At 38.9% G+C, this 20,257-nt stretch overlaps 1 protein-coding gene across 3 annotated transcripts in view; it reads right to left on the minus strand.

Moving 5' to 3' along the window:
• The window catches only part of LOC118167734, a 296,070-nt gene extending 279,764 nt beyond the window's left edge, over nucleotides 1-16,306 (minus strand). For all 3 annotated transcript variants that reach the window (XM_035327497.1, XM_035327496.1, XM_035327495.1), the window contains exons 1-2: nucleotides 15,674-16,306; nucleotides 14,961-15,090 (exon numbers count right to left, since the gene is read on the minus strand). In XM_035327497.1, the coding sequence (XP_035183388.1) occupies nucleotides 14,961-15,033 (73 nt within the window). In that variant the 5' untranslated portion in view covers nucleotides 15,034-15,090; nucleotides 15,674-16,306. The remainder of the gene's footprint in view (nucleotides 1-14,960; nucleotides 15,091-15,673) is intronic.
• Nucleotides 16,307-20,257: the final 3,951 nt, after the last annotated feature.

Consider the following 20,257-nt stretch of genomic DNA (forward strand, 5'->3'; position numbering starts at 1 on the left):
AGGAAGGAAGGAAGGAAGGAAGGAAGGAAGGAAGGAAGGAAGGAAGGAAGGGAAACAGTTGGTATGAGAGTTATCTGTGCAGCATACATCAGAATTAAAAAGCCAAGAGAAATATTTCCTTTTCCTTCCCAACTTGACACATATAATAGAGTGATTTGATGCTGCTCTGTATGTGCAGCTGTGTTCAATAGAGTGAAGCTTAATCACTGACATGGGAACCGCTACAGATCACAACTGGAGAGGCTGGCAAGGAAAGATCTTAAATGTCAGGAAGAAGCCAGCAGTAAGTCATCAAAAATGAGTAAAAAAATCATAGCCTGAATTACATCTTACCCAGTAAAGCTCTGTATGAATTAGGCGATCTTTTTGTTGTTTGTTTGATAAAAAATTCCCCCCTCTTCCAAAGCAATTACACAACCACCTAAATCATACATGGATAAGATGGTGATAAAAATGCAGACACTTTTGGAATTGGATTGACAGTGGGGATCCTATAAGTATTACTTCCCAAGGGGACACACCAGCATTAACCCTTAAAGGAAATGGTTTAGGTAAACAGACTTGAATATCTAATTGACACGAAATTCACTGAGAGAAATCTGTTTTAGAAAGAAGGCTTTCATTTTAGTAAAAACCTTTGATGCTTTTTGACCCAGCATGGTTGGTGCATATTCATGTATTTATGTATATACGTCCATTCCAACACTCTAGAATACATTGTTTACAGCACTATAATTCAAAAAGACCAGAAAATCAAGACTAAGCTTGGTTAGCAGCAACGCGTGGCCAAAGCAAGTATACACACATATATAAACTCAACCCATGCATCACTCAGGATAACCACTGCTAACACAAGAAACCTTCCACCACTGGTTACACCAGCCAAGATCCCATCAAATCATGCTCTTGCTAACAGAACTTCTTATATGTTGAAATAGTTATCAAAGACTGTAACAGCATCTCCATTAGCTGGTTACATTAAACTGAGATTGCCTGTGTTAAAGGAAAAAAAAAAAAAAGGAAGAAGAAAAAGAAGAAGAAAAAAGGAGGAGGAGGAGGAGAAAGAAGAAAAAAGGAAGAGGAAGAAAGAAAAAGAACAGTATTGATAAAGTGCAGGTATCAATCTTAAAATAGAAAATATTAGCTAAAAATTGATGGCCTGCTCTAAGTCAAATTGGATGATCATAATCATCCCTTCTTGCCTTAAAAATCTATTAACTTTTAATAACAATGGATTTTAATCAAACTTTGTCTTCTCTCTTTTATGATGTTGTGTTAAGATGAGTTACCAGCAAAATCCTTCAACAAAATCTTAAAGTAGAACTCTTTAAGAGAATGATATGCCTGTATAGAAGCCCAGAAATGCCTTTCATTTTTTAAATTTTATTTACCTTATAAAATCTCTCCCTTTCCCAACTTAATCTTCAATATTCATAACTAAGTACTGCTAATGTTGCACTACATACATCAAAAAGTAAATGAAAAAATAAGCTGCTAGGTGAAATTTCCCAGACCACAGCTCCTACCAGATGTTTGCAGCTTACTGAGCTATATATACTATTTTTTCTTTCTAAATGATATAACAAGCAGAGAAGGGGCACTTCCTTGACTCTGAAACCATACAAATCTCTCAGACTGTCTGTGGATTTGGAAAATGAAAAAAGGTCCTCAAAATCTCTCATCTGTGAATTCAAGCACTGTCCCTTAAAGCATTATCTTCTTAAACCTGGGCTGCATACTGAGCAATAAGGCTAAAGAATTTGCAGGAACAAACAGTTCCTGCATAGGATAGTGGAAATACCTCTTTTCCCATTCTCCCTATCCATCTTTCTCTAGGCACAGTTGAGTCATACTCAAATTTTTGCACATCCCATCCCATCAGCAGTTTTCCATGCTGTCTGCAACTCTGATTCCCCTTCTGATCTTTCTCATGATAGCTGACCTGTGTTGAAGCAGAAAACCAATAAATTCTGAGATCCTGTGAAACAAACCCATAACAGTTAAGTGAATTCAAAATTGATTGACAAAAAATGGACAAAAATACATTAATATGTGCATGCTCCTTCTGGAAAAAATGCTTCATCTAATCAACTCTTTAGCAACTCCAGTAGCAAACCCAATGACAGCCACGATGATAACCACTGTGTAGTGAAAGAGCATTAACAGCATTTTACATTTATATTTTCTGCTGCACCAGAGAATTTTTTAATTTAATTTCAATTCTCGTTACATAAGGTCTGATTGAAAGCAACAAACCTAAGAGGAGAGTGATCTCATTTAATTGTAGTGCTTGGTTACACTTCATTTTTAAAGGTTGCTTTCACTTTATTTTATATAACCAGTATTTTTTATGACAAATAGTAAGGGGGGGGCTCATTAAAATCCTGCTCAGCAACTTGGTATGCCTCACTACCAGAAAGTGCAAACAGTGAAGGAATTATGGGCTTCATTTATCTTTCCCATTTTATCAGCCATGTGTTATGTTAAGAAACTCACTTATTCTGAGTGCTGTTGGCTCAACTTCTTTAGGAGCTGGCATGTGTTACTTTGCAATGATTTATCATTGTGTACTGCTGCAGTGCTGTGACAAGGGGATGAATAGTGAATGAGAAAGTGTCTTTGGGAAAGGAAGGCCAAAATATGCCCAGTTTAAGACTAATTACAATAGTGCTTATCACCGAAGGCTTGTGAAATATAGGACAAGAGCATAATGACAAGCAGCCTGGTTGCTACGGATCACACAGAACTGACATTAACAAAAAAGATAGGCATAAATCTCAATATCCATATAAAATTGGTAAAATTATCTTCATTTTGTAGGCAATATAAGACAGAGAAGTTAAATAACTGAAGTAAGGTCAAGTAGAGTCAGTGGCAAACTCTGGAGTACAATACCAGAGTCCTCACTTTACAGCCAGTGCTCTTGTCATTGGGACACTGGTCTTAAGACAAAAATGAGGTTCTAACCTGATAGAAGTTAAGACATCTTACAGCTTCTGCTTGCAAGCAAAGTTTGGAGCAGCTTGATAGGCACATTCCAGTGGAAGAGATGGTTACTCCCTGCTTCTGCTCTACAGCTAATTCAAAGGTCATAACCACTTCTTTCCTCTCTTTGCATTATTCAGCTTGGGATGCTTAAATATGGTTATGCAATACATTTCAAAAGGCAGAATATCAGTGTTTTTTCCACTGGAATGATATCACATGGTTGAGCAAAAAAGACAGAGTTTCTGCTTGGTCCCTCTTGAACACATCCCTACTGTTTATTATGCAGTGAGACAATCACAATTAACATTCCTATCTTATAAGGCAGAATGATGTAAGAAGAGTAATTAGTAAGAGATGTTGATTTACCAGTGGAAAGGGAGAACAGGCAAAAGCAGAATAAAATACCTATATCCAACCCTTTATGAGAAAGAAGATGTAAAAATATGAGCAATAATGGATAACTGAACAGCATTTCCTCAGGTGAATGGCTTTACTTGTTGATCAAGATTGGCACTTTGCTCTCAACAATGGCCATTATTCAGCTTATCTTAAATATATATATAATAATAAACATAGCCATGGAGAAATGCTCACTGGTATTTGGTGATAATTCATATTTTCGAGTCAGAGAAAGGTGTACATTCTTGAAATTTCTCCAGTGCATTTTCATTTGAAAACTCAATGCTCCAACTACAGATAATTTTAAGCCCCATTTTAGATTAAAGTCATCAACAGATTCAGAACTGGATGTAAACAGAAGATATTGATGGAAACAAAGCCTCAGAATATAAGCTGAACAAACACACAGAAAGTCACTAAAGATGTTGGTCCTAAACTAGGAATCCTGAAGAATGAGATTTACCGATTTTTCCGCATCTATCCACAGTATGAGCTTTCAAGAGGGATCGTCTGAAGTAGAGATACACAGTTTGCTTCAGTTTTCCCTCTTGCCAGCACAGGTGAGAGACTCAAGAAGTAAGGCTGGGGGAAATACAGGACAGGAAACAAAAACTGCTTTGATAAAAAAATACAATACCAGAAGGGGGGAATTCTTTAATAAATGTTGTCTTACTCCCAGAAACAGGCTGATCCAGCTGGAAATATTTAACATTTACCCTAAGATTTTTCAAGAGATTAGATGTAGTTTGGAATTTTGTACCGTGGTTCATTTTGAGTTCTGACCTGAACAAGGAGTAATTTTAATCATTTCTAATTTCTTCACATTGCAAAAACTTCCATTAACAATGTTTGAACCAATTTTATTCCCTTAATGATGTTTACAGTGTAACAGCATTCCAAGGCCAAGCCCATCACATCCCACTGATTTATTAAGGGTGGATGGTAGCATGGGTAATGTTTCATCAAGACATTTTGTGTAATTTAACTATTTTTTTCTGTTTGTGTACACAGAAAGAGTCAGGTAGTGGAGCTGTTAAATTGGATTTTAAATGCTTTGACAGATGTTACATTTTAAATGCGATTAACCTCTCCCTTCAACCTCCAAGGTCTGAACAAATTATTAAATATATCCTACAATGACACAGGCAACAAACAGTTAGAATCCACCAGGTGAAAACTATGGTGCCATAGCCCTAAGCAATGCACAGTTAGACAGGGAATAGAAGAGAAAAATGGCAGGGATAATTATGAAATATAAAGAGCCTCAGCCAGGAACAGAATTACCATGCCCCATTAAGAAGATGCACAGGTATGTGGCAGCAAGCTTTGATGCACCGGATATAATAGAGGAAAACCAGCAGAGTGGTATTTTTTCAAGAGCAGAAGCCCCAGGGAAGAAATCATCCACTTCTCCCTTATGCCCGTGTCAAACTCCTGGACAGTCTGCTGGGAAATTTATCTTTCCTGCCCATCTAATTTTTCTCTCTTGCAACAGCAGAAAGAAACTCTGTGGAGGCAGCTTGTATTTAAGATTGATCAGAAAACAATACTTCTTTTCTGTCAAAGAGCCAGGGTTTTGAAAGGAGTTTTCATTGCACATCAAGAGAAGCCGTGGATTTTCAATTATTTTAGATGGAATATTTTTTTTTCAGCCTACTTGCCCAGAATATCCAACAACATATGGTGTAGGCCAGCTGGATGGCTTTGTGAGTACTCTGGATTTTAGGCCTATGTCCTAAGGACCAAACTTCTGGCTGCCCCAACAAAGGCTGGTTCTTCACTGTTCCAATGTGGTCTGACCCAAATTCCAGCTCAGAAATATTCTTGGAAAGAATTTACTGAAAACTCATGTATTTCTATGAAGAAATTTAATTTCAGACTGAGTTCACTGAATGTGTCTGGGTCAGTCTTCTCGTGGCCCAAAAATCTCTTCAGTCTCAGCAGGTATAAGATAAATCCGCAGGCCTTGTCCCTCCCTCATTGACATCCATGTCTCTCTCGTAGCTGTTTCCAGACAAATTAGGACAAAGCAGGGCAGAAGCCATCGCTGCTTTGAAAATCCCACTCATGCCCTTGTTTCCTTCTTCCTGCTGCTGCTGCCAGAGACAAATGATTTCAAGAGCTGTATTTCTTCAAAGCAGGTTGAAATTCTCTTCTTAAAAACAACAAAGCAGAGCAAGCTTTAAGGGAAATGAATCTAGAATATCACTTCGGTGTCTCTGCTATTAGCATCCTGTGTTCTCTTGCTTTGATATTTTCATCAAGCTTTGTCCTCTTTCCCTCCTCCCACCCAAAAAAGCTGCAATGTTTTTCACACCCCTACTCGTTTAACCTCACAAGAAGGGGGTCCATGTTTATCTCCATTTTAAAAAAGGCAAAAAGATAGGCAAGCACAAAAAAAAAATAAGTGTGTGGAGGGGGACATTAAACCAGCATCTCTGAAATATTCAGGCAACATAATGCAGAGCCTTCTTTCAGGGCTAGCTTTGTTCACAAACTGCTTTCCTCCTTACCAGCAGGGTGTAGGGTAATCTTCGCTAATAAATGCCCACGGGCACAAAACCCCCCACAGTTTGCCTCTGGCTTGTCTTTGAAGATCAAGAACTTTGAGTCCTGCAGATTTGACTGCCGCTTCTACCAGGAGTGGCATTAGGCTGAAAACAAAAAAGTAGGGAGGACCTTGTGTGCCTGTGCCAGGAAGTGAAGAGCTGGAGAAGTTGCAGCCTTCATGGTTGGGAGTAAATCAGGTGAGCAGCATCAATTTACAGCAACTGAAAATCTAGGTGTTTGCATGCAAACTATGCTTCCAAACACGAACACGTTTCGTATTTATTTCCAGCACCCAAACCACTCAGCAAATCTTGTTACCACTGAGCTGATGCAATTACTCCACTAGCTCAAAGTGGTGCGAATTACACCATGCCTATGATCTACATTTAGACAGTTGCATGGGTTTTACATAAAACAAGCAATATCAAACTGTTCAACAAAGGTAGTAAAAAATGAAAGCAATTATTTCATACTGTTTCAGGAACTTCTCATCAGAAATTCATCTGGTGATGTTCATATTCTTGCTGGCAGCCTACCACATGATTTGTGTTACATAGAATGCATTCATATGAAAGTCTGAAGAAGAGAAATTCTTGACTTGAAAATTCAGTTAATTGCAAAACTGAATTTTGTTTAATGTCCAGGCTTCACAGTAGCGTCTTCTGAAGAGCGTAGTATTAGCTATTAAAATGCTAAGCTTTGAAAACATCTACAGTTGATAAAGATAGGGATGAAAGAAATTTTATTGATGAAAGAAAAGTTCAGGTCATCCAATTTAAAAACAAGAAGCTGTATTATAATGTGGATGACTGACTGTCCAATGTTATGATTCAGTTCCAGTGTGGGAATAAAAATTCCCAGTGAATAGTCATAAGATATCCAAGGGTAGACATTTGTTTATACAAAAGATTTAACAAATCCTAATAGTAAAATTCATTTAAAGCAGCAGTGCCCTAGAAGATATTTTGCAACAGGAAAAAGGTTTCAATTTATAAAATATATTGCTCATTGTCCTCTAGAAGAAATTTTGCAACAGGAAAAAAGTTTTAATTTGTAAAATAAATTGCTCATTGTACCCATGAAGAAATTTTGCAGCAGGAAAAAGGTTTTAATTTGTAAAATAAATTGCTTATTGTGAATTGTTTCTCTGGTTGAAATTCCCATTTTAAATAACTGATTTCATTCTTTCTCACTCACCCATGTTCTTTTCCCCCTTCCCCACCCCCCTAAAAAGTTTTCTTCCTTTTCACACAGCAAAATATATAGTCAAGACTGTTTATTACCTGACGAGTACCAATTTGAAAATAAAACAAAGGAAGGTATTTTTAAAACAATAAATCCCCAGTATGTTTACCCCTTGCATAAACAAACAGAGCTGGAGTTTGCAAGAAATATTAAAGTTAATTTAAATTGCAAATCTGACCTTATTAAAATGGCTTTTCAGAGAGCTATAAACAAACAGTGTGTGAGCTGGTAATGTAGCCAAAGCAACAGAACACATTCTCAACTAGGATTATAATTAAAGTGAAAAAATATTGTTTTCAGAGTTCTGAAAATCTCGGAAGGGGGGGAGGAATGAAGAAAATATTTTAAGGAACTATCAAGGTTGTAGGGGAAAGTATTCCATTCAGATGGCACTTCTAAGAATTTTTGGGACATTTTCTCTTTCAAACTCAAAATAAATTCTGATGAACAGCTTGAAAACATTATTAAGCACTTACTAATTTAATGTGTTTTGAATACTTTTCTCCTACAGCTACTACATTGCCTCTTAATGTTTGAAGCACAACCATTAAGATTTACTGCATTTTCTGTGAGAATAAAAATGGAGCAATTAAGACCATGCTTGTATCTGCAATGGATGCAGAGAGCTAATAAATTTCAGAATTAAAAGCCAACAGATAAGCTGGGCTGGTTTCTTGGTTTACAGAAAATCTATACCTGAAGGTCTATTTAAGCCGTTGTATTGTTAGCAAGCAAATTGCTTCCTTTTACTTAGAAAAATAATACAGGCTGCAGAAGACCAAGCAAATTAGATGGAACAGAGGTGAAACTCAACAGGATATTTCTACACACACACGCACCCCAGCCTTACGTGATTATGGCTCTTTGGTACTGCACACGATTCCCAGTGAGCGTAAAGGAGTACCAGCCCCATGCATGCAGGTCTTCTCTGACAACATTCATATTTTTATTCATGCCCATCTTTGTATTTATTTGATTGAAGTTGCTTTTTAAAAAATGTACACAAAGAAACCATTCCAACTCTGGACATGAGTGAAAACAGGCATGAGGAAAGTTATGTTTGTAGTCAGAGAATGCCTACAAGAGTACACATAGTTCATTCTCACATGGACCCAGTGCATCCTAAAACAAAATGGCCAAGAACTGTTCTACTGATAGAAAAGGACAAATCCAAACACTGTAACACATTCCTCTAAGGCTACTGTAGGCAGGGCTGCAAAGAAGCAGAGATTCCCTTTTCTCGCATATCTCTGTGGGGATTATCAGTATATTGTGAGGCTGGATTTGATGATTGATTGCTTTACCATTTAAGTGAGGCATTTGGGAAAGTAATTGTGGTGTTGAGAGACAAGGTACTGTTTCTCACACATTACCCATCAGTGCAGGCTTGTCTGCTCTAGGACAGTAGGAAACTGCATTCTGAAAAGTGTTACAGGCACTTTGGCCCTGTCCCTGCTTATGTTTTCTTTTCAGAAGGTACTTTGCCTTGGTGTCACAAAACCTCCTGAAACTCTCTAACAAGCAGAGACGCATTTCTTCACTATCTAGAGCTGTGTCAGAAAAGAACCACCCAGCTTCTGGTGAAAGCATCTCTAGTCCTCCTCACCTTAGCCAAAGCAGCAGAGCAATTCTTTCTAGGGCCTTCTTTTTGCTCAGGGTGGTGCTTAGAGCAAGTACATACAGCTGCTCATGCCAGTCTTGGGGCTTTGAGGCAGTTTCTCACTCTCTAGAGAGGAGGCCCTATCATGAAACTTCTCCTTTTCACTGCCTCTGCTCAGGATGAAAATTGCAGAATTCCCTCCACCTGCAACAGGGTGGTGCTTTCTGCATCAGTGTGAACTAAGTGCAAATGCAAATTGGGAAAAGATGAAACAGAAGATAAACTATTGTAAATCTTGAAAAAAATACCAGTCCTGGCACAGATTCTAGATTAGGTTTATGGCAGGTTTGTCTGTTCACAAAGGAACTCCCAGAATTTATTTTTTGATGTGCTGCATGAGTATGAACAGCAGTAAACAGTTGTTTGTGCAGATCTTTTTTTTTACTGGGTACTAGTTTCAGCTAACCACATCCAGGTTTCATTCATCAGCTTCATTTACCATTGAACCAAAGAATGAGCCATTTCCCTCCAAAACAGAAGCAGGTTAGAGCAAGAAGGCAGAAGTAGTAGAAGCTATAGGGCTGCTGCAAGGACACTATTTACAGAATCACAGAATTTTCTAGGTTGGAAGAGACCTCAAGATCATCAAGTCCAACCTCTGACCTATTTAGTATATAACTGAAGTGTTCCTTCTCCCAGGATCCTTCTGAACTAAGCTTTAAATCCCTTATCATCCACATGCAGAACCTGGAAACCTGATTATAATAATCATATGGATGCTGAATGTGTATTTGTTTTCTCCCCTTCCTGTTTTTGATCTGATTCAGTCAAGACTGGAGCCTGGCCTCTCAGCCAGGCTACCAGACTGCACCAAGCTTTTGGTTACTTCTAGCATAACAACAATAATGATCACAGTTCGGTGAGCTGCATCACCTGTATAGCAAGATCAGACAAAGTTACCGAGGACTAACAGTGAATTCAAAAACGTGAGTATGTGCCACGTGACAAAGGAGCCAAGACACCAATCTAGTTCCTTCTGCTATAAAGTCTGTCTGGGTATTCCTCCCCATCTGGAAAAGTTCCTGTTGGCATCTGAACAAATACAGCCTCCTTTTTAGATCAAGGATAAAGCAGAAGAAATGATAATTTAGAACAGACATCCCCTTCCCCCCCAACCCTTTGGCTGACATGGGAGAGAGCAGCAGACACACACACAGTGCCAGACACGCAGGAATGTGAGCCATGTGGGATAGATCCAGGGAACGGTGTGGAGAGGAAACATAATGGGAGCAATAGTCCCAGCCAAGGAAGCCCTACCTGCACCTGTATCATTATTATGAGGAAAAAGCATTATAAGAGGGTATTTTCCATACTAAGCAGACAGAATGATTGTTATGGAAGATACTGTATTTTAGGGTATGGCATTACTTATTGGCTCCCTTTCCTTCATACCTTTTTTTTTTTTTTTTTTTTTGCCACATCATGTTCCCAGATGAAAGTGAAGGAGTCCAAGTAGGATCATTAAATAGACACCCAACATTAATTCCACCTTTTTAACTGATTACTGTAGGAAAAAATAAAATAAAAATTATGACTGCAGGACTGGCAAACATGAGTACATGAAATAATACATACACTTCGCTCCTTCACTCTGTCACACACAGAAGGTTCTCAAAAACATAAATTGATATCAGTATTATCCAGACGGCTCTGATTACAAGTCTTGGAAGCTGTAAGAAGTAGAAAGAAACTTCCTAACAGTAATATTCAGTTTCTGCCTTTCCAACACACTGTGACAGTGATGGGGTCTAAGAAGAAATACTGCCTTATTAGTGCAAACATCTGAATTCTAGTTCAGCTTCCCCATAAAGTTGATCTCATTCTAGGCTGGGAATTTTTCACATGGGAAAAAATGAAGATAGACATTTCTGGACTGGTAACTTCGATTGATTGTTTCCATTTGTAAGTGTAAAAATCAGTCAAACAGCAACAAAAGATTTCCTTTTCATGGTTTTCCTGCAGCTGAAAAATTAATCCTCTTTCCAAGCAGGATGTCCAGCAGATTAAAAATAAGCCTAAAGTTTCCCTTACTCGGAGATAACATTTGTATTACTAACTATCAGAGCAGATAACCCAACTGTTTTCTGACCTGTTAGAGACCATGGAAAGGGGCTACACACGTCATGATCAGGGTCTTGTGAGTTAGCCCGTATGATGTGAATCAGCGAGGTCATGAAGAAGGAAGGAGGAAGATGGTGAAGTCAGGCTATCAGAAAAAAAGGCACAACTCAACTGTGAAAGCTTGACATTTGGCCTTCTGTATCAGTCTTTTCCTTCATTCCTGGCACCAAGGTCCTTCCCCAGCCTATCCCCAACTCTGCTGCCAGGCTCCCTGCCCAACCCACATTAGATTTTTGCCCCACCTGCATTTAAATCAGAGAGCTGCCCCACAGCACTGCTGCTTGTGGAGAGACACAGGGAGTTCAGGGGGGAAATCAAACTGCGTAGCACATTTTATGAGAAAAGCAAATAGGTGACTGATCTGTTATGTTGAAATGAAAGGCAATGCAGCATGCTCAGAGAGATGGCAACTTTGAAGAGTCTGGGCTTTCTGTTTCTTTCTAGAACAGGAAAAGGTATGCACCTGAGAAAAAGTCCTTCTGGTATCAAATGTCGAGTGCTGTTCCATAACTCATGGAAAAATGCATAGTTTTATAACAAAACAAAACAAAACAAAAGTTAAATACATTTCTCTTAGCACAGAAAAACATTAATTCCCTCTTTCAATCCTATTCTGGAAAATATTTATCCTAAAAAGTTATGTTTTGTCTGAGTAAAATTTAGTTAAATTAAACCTGCACGAATACAGGGTCTCAGAACCATTCTGCTGCAGTGACCTTGCAAGGGCTTCTTCCAAGCAATGCAGCCTGGCCAGTTACTCTCCCTGACATCTATCCAGCTTAACTTCAACACCTGCAGTAACAGACCTCCTGTGACTCTACCATCTTCCCAAGCCATTTATTCAAGTTGTTCACTAGCCCTGGAGTGAACTGAAATCAGAATTGCAACTGAAAACTATTACTACTTGTGTCATGGGCATGGAAAATGCATTTTTTGCCTTTCTCTTGCATCAGACATATATGTATTAGAAGATCAAATGGTCACACATTGCTTTTTTTCCTCACAACCTACATTTCTTCAGGCTGTTGATTATTCCCATTGCTCTTCACTTCAACTAGAAACACAAATTTATCTGGAAAAATACTATTTATGCTACATATGTAGATGGAATGACCACATCTGCAAATTGAAGAAAGAGAACAATTAAAAAAAAAAAAAAAAATTGCTTCTTGGACTGCAAGCTATAGCGGCAGGAATTGTTTCCACCATCAATAGGTATAGCAATGCATTACAGACCTCTCTAGACTTGTTTCTAGAACTATTCTATAAAATTAAAATTATTCATCTTAAGCAGTGAGACATGAGGAATCTTAAAAGAAACAAACCTGTGAAATACTTAAGTTAGAGGCAAATTACAGGACAAACAGTACCCGTAGTTTAGACGGATTATAGAAGATATATCTGCAAGAAGAAACAACCTCCTAAGCACATGATGTCTGCATGGTCCAATGTGTGCTCAAAACTCCAGAAATAAAGGAGCCAATTGTCTGAACCCAAAGTGGCACAGGCCTGGCATACAGATCTCCCTGAAGATATATTTAGATCCTTGTAAGTCTGTCACCACCTCCTCTGTTCATGACCTTTCTTCAGAAGGCACTGCCTGGCTCAGAGCACAGAGGTGAGATGAGTGAAACCAGCTACACATTTTGCCCTGCATACTAACACAGCTTCTTTCTGCAAGGAAAGCATTGCATGCACTGTGACTATCAAAAACAGACATCTCCAGACACCTCTTGTGGTATGCAATGTCTTTTCTACAAGCTTGTTTATATCTGCAAAGATCCAAACGATTCAGGGGAATCCTGTGGTTTCTCCCCAGTGCTTTACTCCTCTCTTTATATTTAGCAATAATAATTCACTGTGAGTATGTACAAGCACACACATTAGAAAAGCTCTCCATGTTAATCCCTGAAGAAAAGTTAATTTTTAGTTGATATTCTCAACTGAACTGCATTCTTTATTCCTAGAAAGTTACTAATCATCTGCCAATGTACTTCTTTATCACTCTTCCAATTCCTTCATACTGCTACAACACAATTCTAAACAGACTGCCTGATACCGGGAGCAAAGGGAAAAGACAAAGATCGAACCCCCAAAATAAACTAGGAAAATGCATTGCATTGCTGCATAGCACATTTTGCAAAGAGCACTGGAAGTGATTTCAAACACAAGGAAACAAAAAAATAAAAATCCAAAATCACAGGAGTGAAATGCATATATCCATTGCCAGGAGATACGTAAGACATGCCAAAAAAATGAAATGCAAAATTACATTCATGAGTAGCCATACACAACAGCTCTGACCATTTCTCTGTTACTGATTTAGATAATGATCAGACCAGGAAAAATATAAGGTGACAGATGTAGGGGACACTGCAATGTTTAGATCCATTTGTTTCATACCTCATGGACTTGTCTAAATCCAGTCAGTTATTATCTCACAAATAGAAGGCAACTGTTAAAAGCTGAAGGATAATATTCAGCTAATTCACAACCCACTCAATAGGTGAAAATATCAGCAGGAAGAAAAATGCACCTTGGCTATTAAAATTATTTTCTGTTTTTAATAGAACTGGAAATATACTGAAGGTACAATACACATAAACTGTATAGCAAGTTAACACATCCATCAGGTTGTTATGGAAACGTTGTCATTTTCATTTGGGTGGAAGCTCTTAGAAAATTGAAGGGAGCACTTACAGAAAGCAACAACAGTCACATCATTACATCTCAAGAGCTGAAACAAGTATGAGCACCGCAAGACAACCTGCTGATACCAAAGAACCTTCACTTGTAAAGAGACTTACTGTTGTCTGAGTTCCCCAAGCACCTGAACAAGAAGTCCTGATGCCCACCACTAACAAAGTAAAATGTGATGGTTCAAGGAGGGTTGGGGTAAGAAATGATCTGGAAGAGGGAGATTAACTTAAGTTAAGTCCTAATATAAGGCAAATAGAGTTACTGCTTGGTTAATCAAAGAGTGGCTCAGGCCCTGAACTAAAGCCAGGCTGCCACGTGCTCATTTTGTGAAGGAGAACGCAGTGAGATAACAGCCCCAGGTGGCTGGAGAGTTCCGTGAGGAGTAAGACACTAGGATAGAGTCACCTGCAGGGCTCACTAGAAAGGGACCTACAGAGTCAGATCAGTTTTGATGGTCAGCAGAAGGGTGAGTAGGACATTATGTTTCTCTTCACAAGGATTAGGCCAATAAAGGTTAGTACCAAATGCTGTTTTAACAGAGGTAGAGATAACAAGTGAGGATTTGACATTTCTGAGTATGGAGTCAGGCACAGAAGCCTCCTTTGGTAGAACCAGTGGGAATTTCAGGCAGATAGAACTAAACATCTCACAAGCCCATCAGGCAAATATTTGAAAGAATAATGACAAAATAAATGTGGCATTTTACAGCCTCAGCTAATGAGCAGGCTTCAGCACCTACAGCTCTAACATAATTGAAAAGCAGAGCATTACTTAACCTATTTCTCATCAGTGTAGGTGTTTCACCCTCAAGGCTCACTTCAGTCTCCTTCACTGACTTATTTCACCAATGATCTGCTAAGGGTATTTCCCCCTTTGCTAGGGCTCTGAATTCTGCCTGTTGTAAAAGCAGGACTATTAACTGGGATGTGCTTCTCTTCTTTGTTTTGTTGGGTAAACACTAGGTTCCAGTGCCTTTTCCCTCTCTCTTCTGTAGTGGTATTAGAAACATGCACTATTTTTAGAAGGCATATCAAAAGTTAAAGTTATTTGAAATAGTCCTCTTTAGGAAAAAGAAAGAGAGAGAGAGAGAGAGAGGGAGATGTAGGATAGGCAAGTTAAAGTAGAAAAAAGTAAAAAGCATCAGTCTGATACAATATAATTGCTACAGCTTTACGTGGTCTGATTTGAAGGTGCTGTTCACCCCACAATTCTTCCTCTAGTCAACTTGAGTTGCGAGTAATCAACCTATCTTTCTGATTAGTCCTACTAATAGCTCAGGGATCAAATTTTACCTAATTTTCCAAATTGCTCAAGGTTTCCTCATGACACTTATAATCACACAGCAGGGCAGCAGCTGCTGGCCACTCCATTCATGTAAAAGGGGGGTCAACAACAGTTTTTAAGAAAGTATCTTGGAAGTCAAAATCCTGAAAATGAAGAACTCTTCATTAGAGAACCTTTTCAATTAGGAGGAGCCCTGCTCATCACTTCCTTAACACTCCAAGGAAGTCTGCAGCCGAACCAGCTAACCTAATCTTAACATTTGCCCACATTGACAGAGGTGGAAAGAAATTGAGGGGAAAAAAAATCTTTTTTCTCTCTCTATAAAAATCTTTTGGATTGCTTTTGCCCTTAGATAAAGATATAAAAAAGAGAAGAAATCTGAGTCTGCAGGTCACTGTCGCAGTCCTGACTAAATAATAGACACAATGGTGTCAGTGACCCTCTCATAAGATGGTCCCCTGCTGACCTGCTCAGAGAAAATTGGGCCTGCATACCCCGGGTCCCACTGACATCTTTACAGCTGTAAGCCCATTAGAAAGGCTGAAAGGTTTCAGATGAAGGAAGAATGGAATACATGCTTTCTGGGATTTATGTCTACAGCATGAGCTGGGGGTGGTGGTTTATAGAATCCTATGGTAAACAGAACAGAAGTCAGATACTAATCCCCTTTTATTTCTTGTCTCTGTAGCAGGAGTAGAAGGCTCTGCAGGCAGCAGAAGTGCTTACCTGGGAGAGGCAGGCAATGAGGCTGAGAGCCCTCGGCTGTATTCATGCTTCCCAGGCAGGGAGCCGGGACACTGGTGTGGGAGAGTTGAGGCAGAGTCTGACAGGCCTACAGTTCTGGAGTGGAAAGACCTAGTGCTGTTCTGCAGAAACCTCCCCTGCTGCTGTGGCCACAGCTGCTATGGCAACAGGATAAGAGGGCTGCTCTGGGGGAGTTTTTCTTTCCCTACGCTCATTCACCTGCCCCGCCATGAGGAGCAGGCGACATTGTTTTGTGCTGAAATGAGTGAGCTGTTGCAGTGCTTCAGAAAGATCACTCTGTAGCTCCAGCTGGTACAAGGGCTATGCAGAAGAGTCACAGTTTGCTGAAATACCCAGCTCAGTGAATTGCAGTATCCTGGGTTTCTCTTGGACTTTTCCTGTCCAAGTTGTGGCCAGCACGCAGCCTGCACTGCGTTGTAAACACTGAAGTAATGGTTTGGGAGGGCTTGGGGGTTCATTAACACACCGGCCCAAAAATCCAGATGCTTTCACTGACCAAAGCACACGCCAAAAAACACAGTGCCCCAAAAAATCTGTTCATAGAGAAGGCAAGACAAAGACTAGAAGCAGGAAATAGTCATATCTGAAGAAATGAGGCAAAAGGGACTTACAAACTGGACCACTGTCATGCAGGAAGTCCACAGCCAAGACCAGCTGCTTTGAGGCCTGTCACTGTAGAAGCAAAAACACAAGATCACAAGTCTGCTAACCCCAGCACCTGACATAAAATTTCAGCTTAATTTTGAGCCTTTCATTTCACCTCACTTTGACTGCTAAAAGTAATAATTATTATCTCAACAGGATGAGAGTATTTCTTTGCTGCTCTGAGGTACTCTGACCATTAACGTGGGTATAACTTTTTAGGATGCTGTAGGTATAACTTTTTAGGATGCTGTAGAAATGGAAGACATTGTAGAAGTTCAAAGCAATATTATTATATGGCTCAGAAAATGATACAATATGCTGACAGAAATTATGCAGTATAGTGCTTAATAAACTTACAGCCAGCATAATAAAAATTCTGTCAGTAATAAACTCCTTTCCCAGTTGACTGCAGACCTGTGTTGCCAAAAACTATCTCCCCCTTGCAGATCCTATAGCATTGCATCTTCATACTCAGTAAAACAGTACCCCAATGACATTGTCAGCCATTTTATTTATTATCTACAGTAATAAAAAATATAAATAATTCACCTAAGAATTCTTGTGCTTAGTGTTAAATTGATGTATTAAAAGAGTAATAAGAATTTAGGCACACTCGGGTGAATGTATTTGCATCTAAGTGAGTAAAGCCACCAAGCTGTGGACCTACCTAAATCTAATATCTTAGATGTAACTGCTAATTCCCTGCCCTAGATATTACTTTCAACATTATGTATTCTTACAGAATCATCCAGGCAATCTGTTCTTCTGTGCCTATCTGGCCTACAAAGCAACCAACACCTGTCTAGAAGCATTAAAAATAATGCAAAAGGCCAATAAGGCATTACTGGATATGTATTCGTTTCTAGCATGATGCTAATTTTTCCTATTACCTTGACAAGTAGACACAAATGATGTAGTTGTGCACCCAAGTGATTATGAAAAATAAACATGCTACTACAAATGCCAATGCCCAGTAATGTCCATGCAACCATTTTGAAAGGCCTTTGATGCACTTCTTGTTAGGCATAAATGATTTGGTCATTGATTATCTGATCAAGAGTAACATCTTGTCCACTCAGCTGTCAATACATTCCAGAAGGAGAACAACAGTCAGAGAATAATTTGTAAATAACGAAAGCTGTTCACGTAAACAGATCGATGGACAAATGCATAGAGAAAATAGGGCCTATTGACAGAATAGTCATGAAGAGTAGTGATTAGAATTCATTAAATAAGTATTTTCAGTTTACCAGCTTTAACCATCACACCACTACAGATGCTGGATTTCAGAAGACAGGCCTCAGAAGTCTAAGCACAAAGTTTTTGAAGTATTTGAGTGCCTATGAACTACCATTTTGAGTCCAGGCATTAGCACAACTATTTTTGCCTTTATGGAGGATAGGCTGCATTTCAGGGATTTTACTGAATGCAGATAAGACTTAGAAAGCCGTCTTCCTTGCCCGGATATTAACAATCATGTATTAGCTTCTGATTAAAGGAAAAGAATTAGTCAACAATGTCCTTCAACAAACTTCTGAAGTCCTCTGCACAAACATGCTATGCATGATTCATCTTTCTGTTCATTGCAAAGCTGTGGAGAGTGGCTTTTTATTTTATACATACCGCATATCTCTGTTTCTACACAGTCTTTGTGACACTTTAATCTGAAAGTTTAGTGCAGACCATGAAAACAGACATGCAAGCTGTAGGTTCTGTCTTTACATTCCATTTACCACACTATACCATAACTAACATCACTAACACAGAGAAACTGTCTTTCTTATGTGGATTGAAAGACAACCTATCAACCACATTCAGTTGAAATCTAAAATACAGCCCAGAGTCAAAACAAAGGGCACACTCAAGTTGTGAGGATCAGAACAAGGGGGCAGGATGAGAGTGGAGCCCCTAACCCCCTCCCTGACACCAGGGTGGAGTTCTCCAGTCTCTTCAAGTAACTTTTATTTCAAAGACTGTTGTGGCTGCATGTCTTCCAGAGAGATCGCAGCAGGGCATGACAATAGGGTGCTTGTCACATCCAAGGGTGGGACATCCAGATTAAAGAGAGAGAGGCTGTCTGCACCAATTCATTGAAGCACAGTGGGGTAGATGGTGCTGACCGTACCCTTAACTACACAAAGCTGAGTGACAAAATATGCCTGGTCAAACAGTATCAGAGGGAGTAGAATTCATTACAGGACACCAACTGTGAGACTAGAAAGGCGCTATCACCAATGTTACAGCCATAAATCTTTACCTGAATCCTGCCATAAGGTATTGATGCTTAAGTATCAACCTGATGAGATTCTGTTCTGTGCATATGTTATGTAGAGAGCACTCACAACCTGGAACTGATTCAGAGAAAAATGACTGTGTGAAATACACATAGTCTATGTTCAGCCTGGATATTTCTTGCAATAAACATTTGCTTATGGATCCTTTAAGAAAAAAAAAAAAAAAAAAAAAAAAAAAAAAAGCTGAGCAAATCGTTTGGCAAAGGAAATGGCTAGGAGGGAAGTACTTTTTCAACACACTGATGTCTCAAAAACAATACAGATTTATAGTGCTGTGGGAATGTTGAAATTCTTTTGATATATTTACAGAGCTGATACCTTGTGTTATATCTTCTAAGGATGTGATGACCAAATGCCACAAGGCCTCCACAGAAACATAGCATAGACCTAACAAACACATAAATAAACCAACATTTCTTTGGCATTTATTGACTTCCTAGAGGCTCAGGAATATGAAAAACAGGCCTCTGGAATTTGAAGTGGTGCTGTATAAAGTGGTTGAAAGGCAAAAATCAGGACTTTGTGTGCTCATTGTCTGAAACACAGAGAATACAAGAAGCTGAAAGTGTAAGGAGAAGAAACAGGTACTGAGCATGTTCTGAAGTCAGAGATGATATTTGTATCAATCTTTTATCCACAAAACTCATCAGTTAAATCTAACCTGGCAGATTAAACACTATTACCTGTTAAACACTGTAATCAGTGTTTAACACTGGTAGTCCATAAAGGAATCTAGAATGTAGCACTCAGCACAGTTCAAGATGACTTCTCATGTCCTTTGCTGAGATTTCCCCTTTGTCCTCTGTATGGGGATATGGATAGTACTAGAATAATTCAGTGCAGAAACAGGAAAAAGAGTTTTACCTCTCCAAACATACCTACTTTATTTTCTTCATTTACACCCACCAAACTGGCAGTGGCAAGTGGCAAATGAATTTTATCATTATTCAGATATTTATTCTTTCTACAAGATGCTTTGAAATGTGATCTATGAAGATAATCAGTTTGGACAGGAAAAAATGTATGGATGAAGACTACATGAAGCAGAAATAGTGTAATTGTTGATAGGTGGTGAAATGCTGTGAACACCATAAAATCTGTGCTATTAGGTTCAAATGTATTGTGGCTGTAAGCAACACACTGAATTGCAAAACTATAAATGCAAATACTTTATATGTCTGTGTATATAAAGGAAAGAAGCAGAATGTAGAGACAATAGAATAGCTCAAACTCCAATTCAGCTATCATGTTTGCAGAGGTTGATTTACAGTTTTTAATAGTGTGTCTTCTCTTTGCTGGAGCTGTCTTAAGCATCATTAAATTACTAAAATTTGTTGCAAGCCAAGAACATACATATGTTTTTACAATGGCTCAGCTCACATAGCATAACTCATCTGACAGCTATTGTAAACCACCATAAGATGAGTCTGAATCAAGTGAACCCTCATGTATCACACACACACAAAATAGCAAGTAACTTCAACATCAGAGAAAAACAGACTACCAGCTTCATTTTCAGGACTAAATCAGAGAGAACAAGGGTCTGAATCTTTTTCATTTTTTCAAATCCAGATCCATTGACCTGGCTGCCAGACTGTGTGTTGCT

The sequence above is a fragment of the Oxyura jamaicensis genome, chromosome 5, assembly GCF_011077185.1.
Source record: "Oxyura jamaicensis isolate SHBP4307 breed ruddy duck chromosome 5, BPBGC_Ojam_1.0, whole genome shotgun sequence".
NCBI classification, from domain to species: Eukaryota; Metazoa; Chordata; class Aves; order Anseriformes; family Anatidae; genus Oxyura; species Oxyura jamaicensis.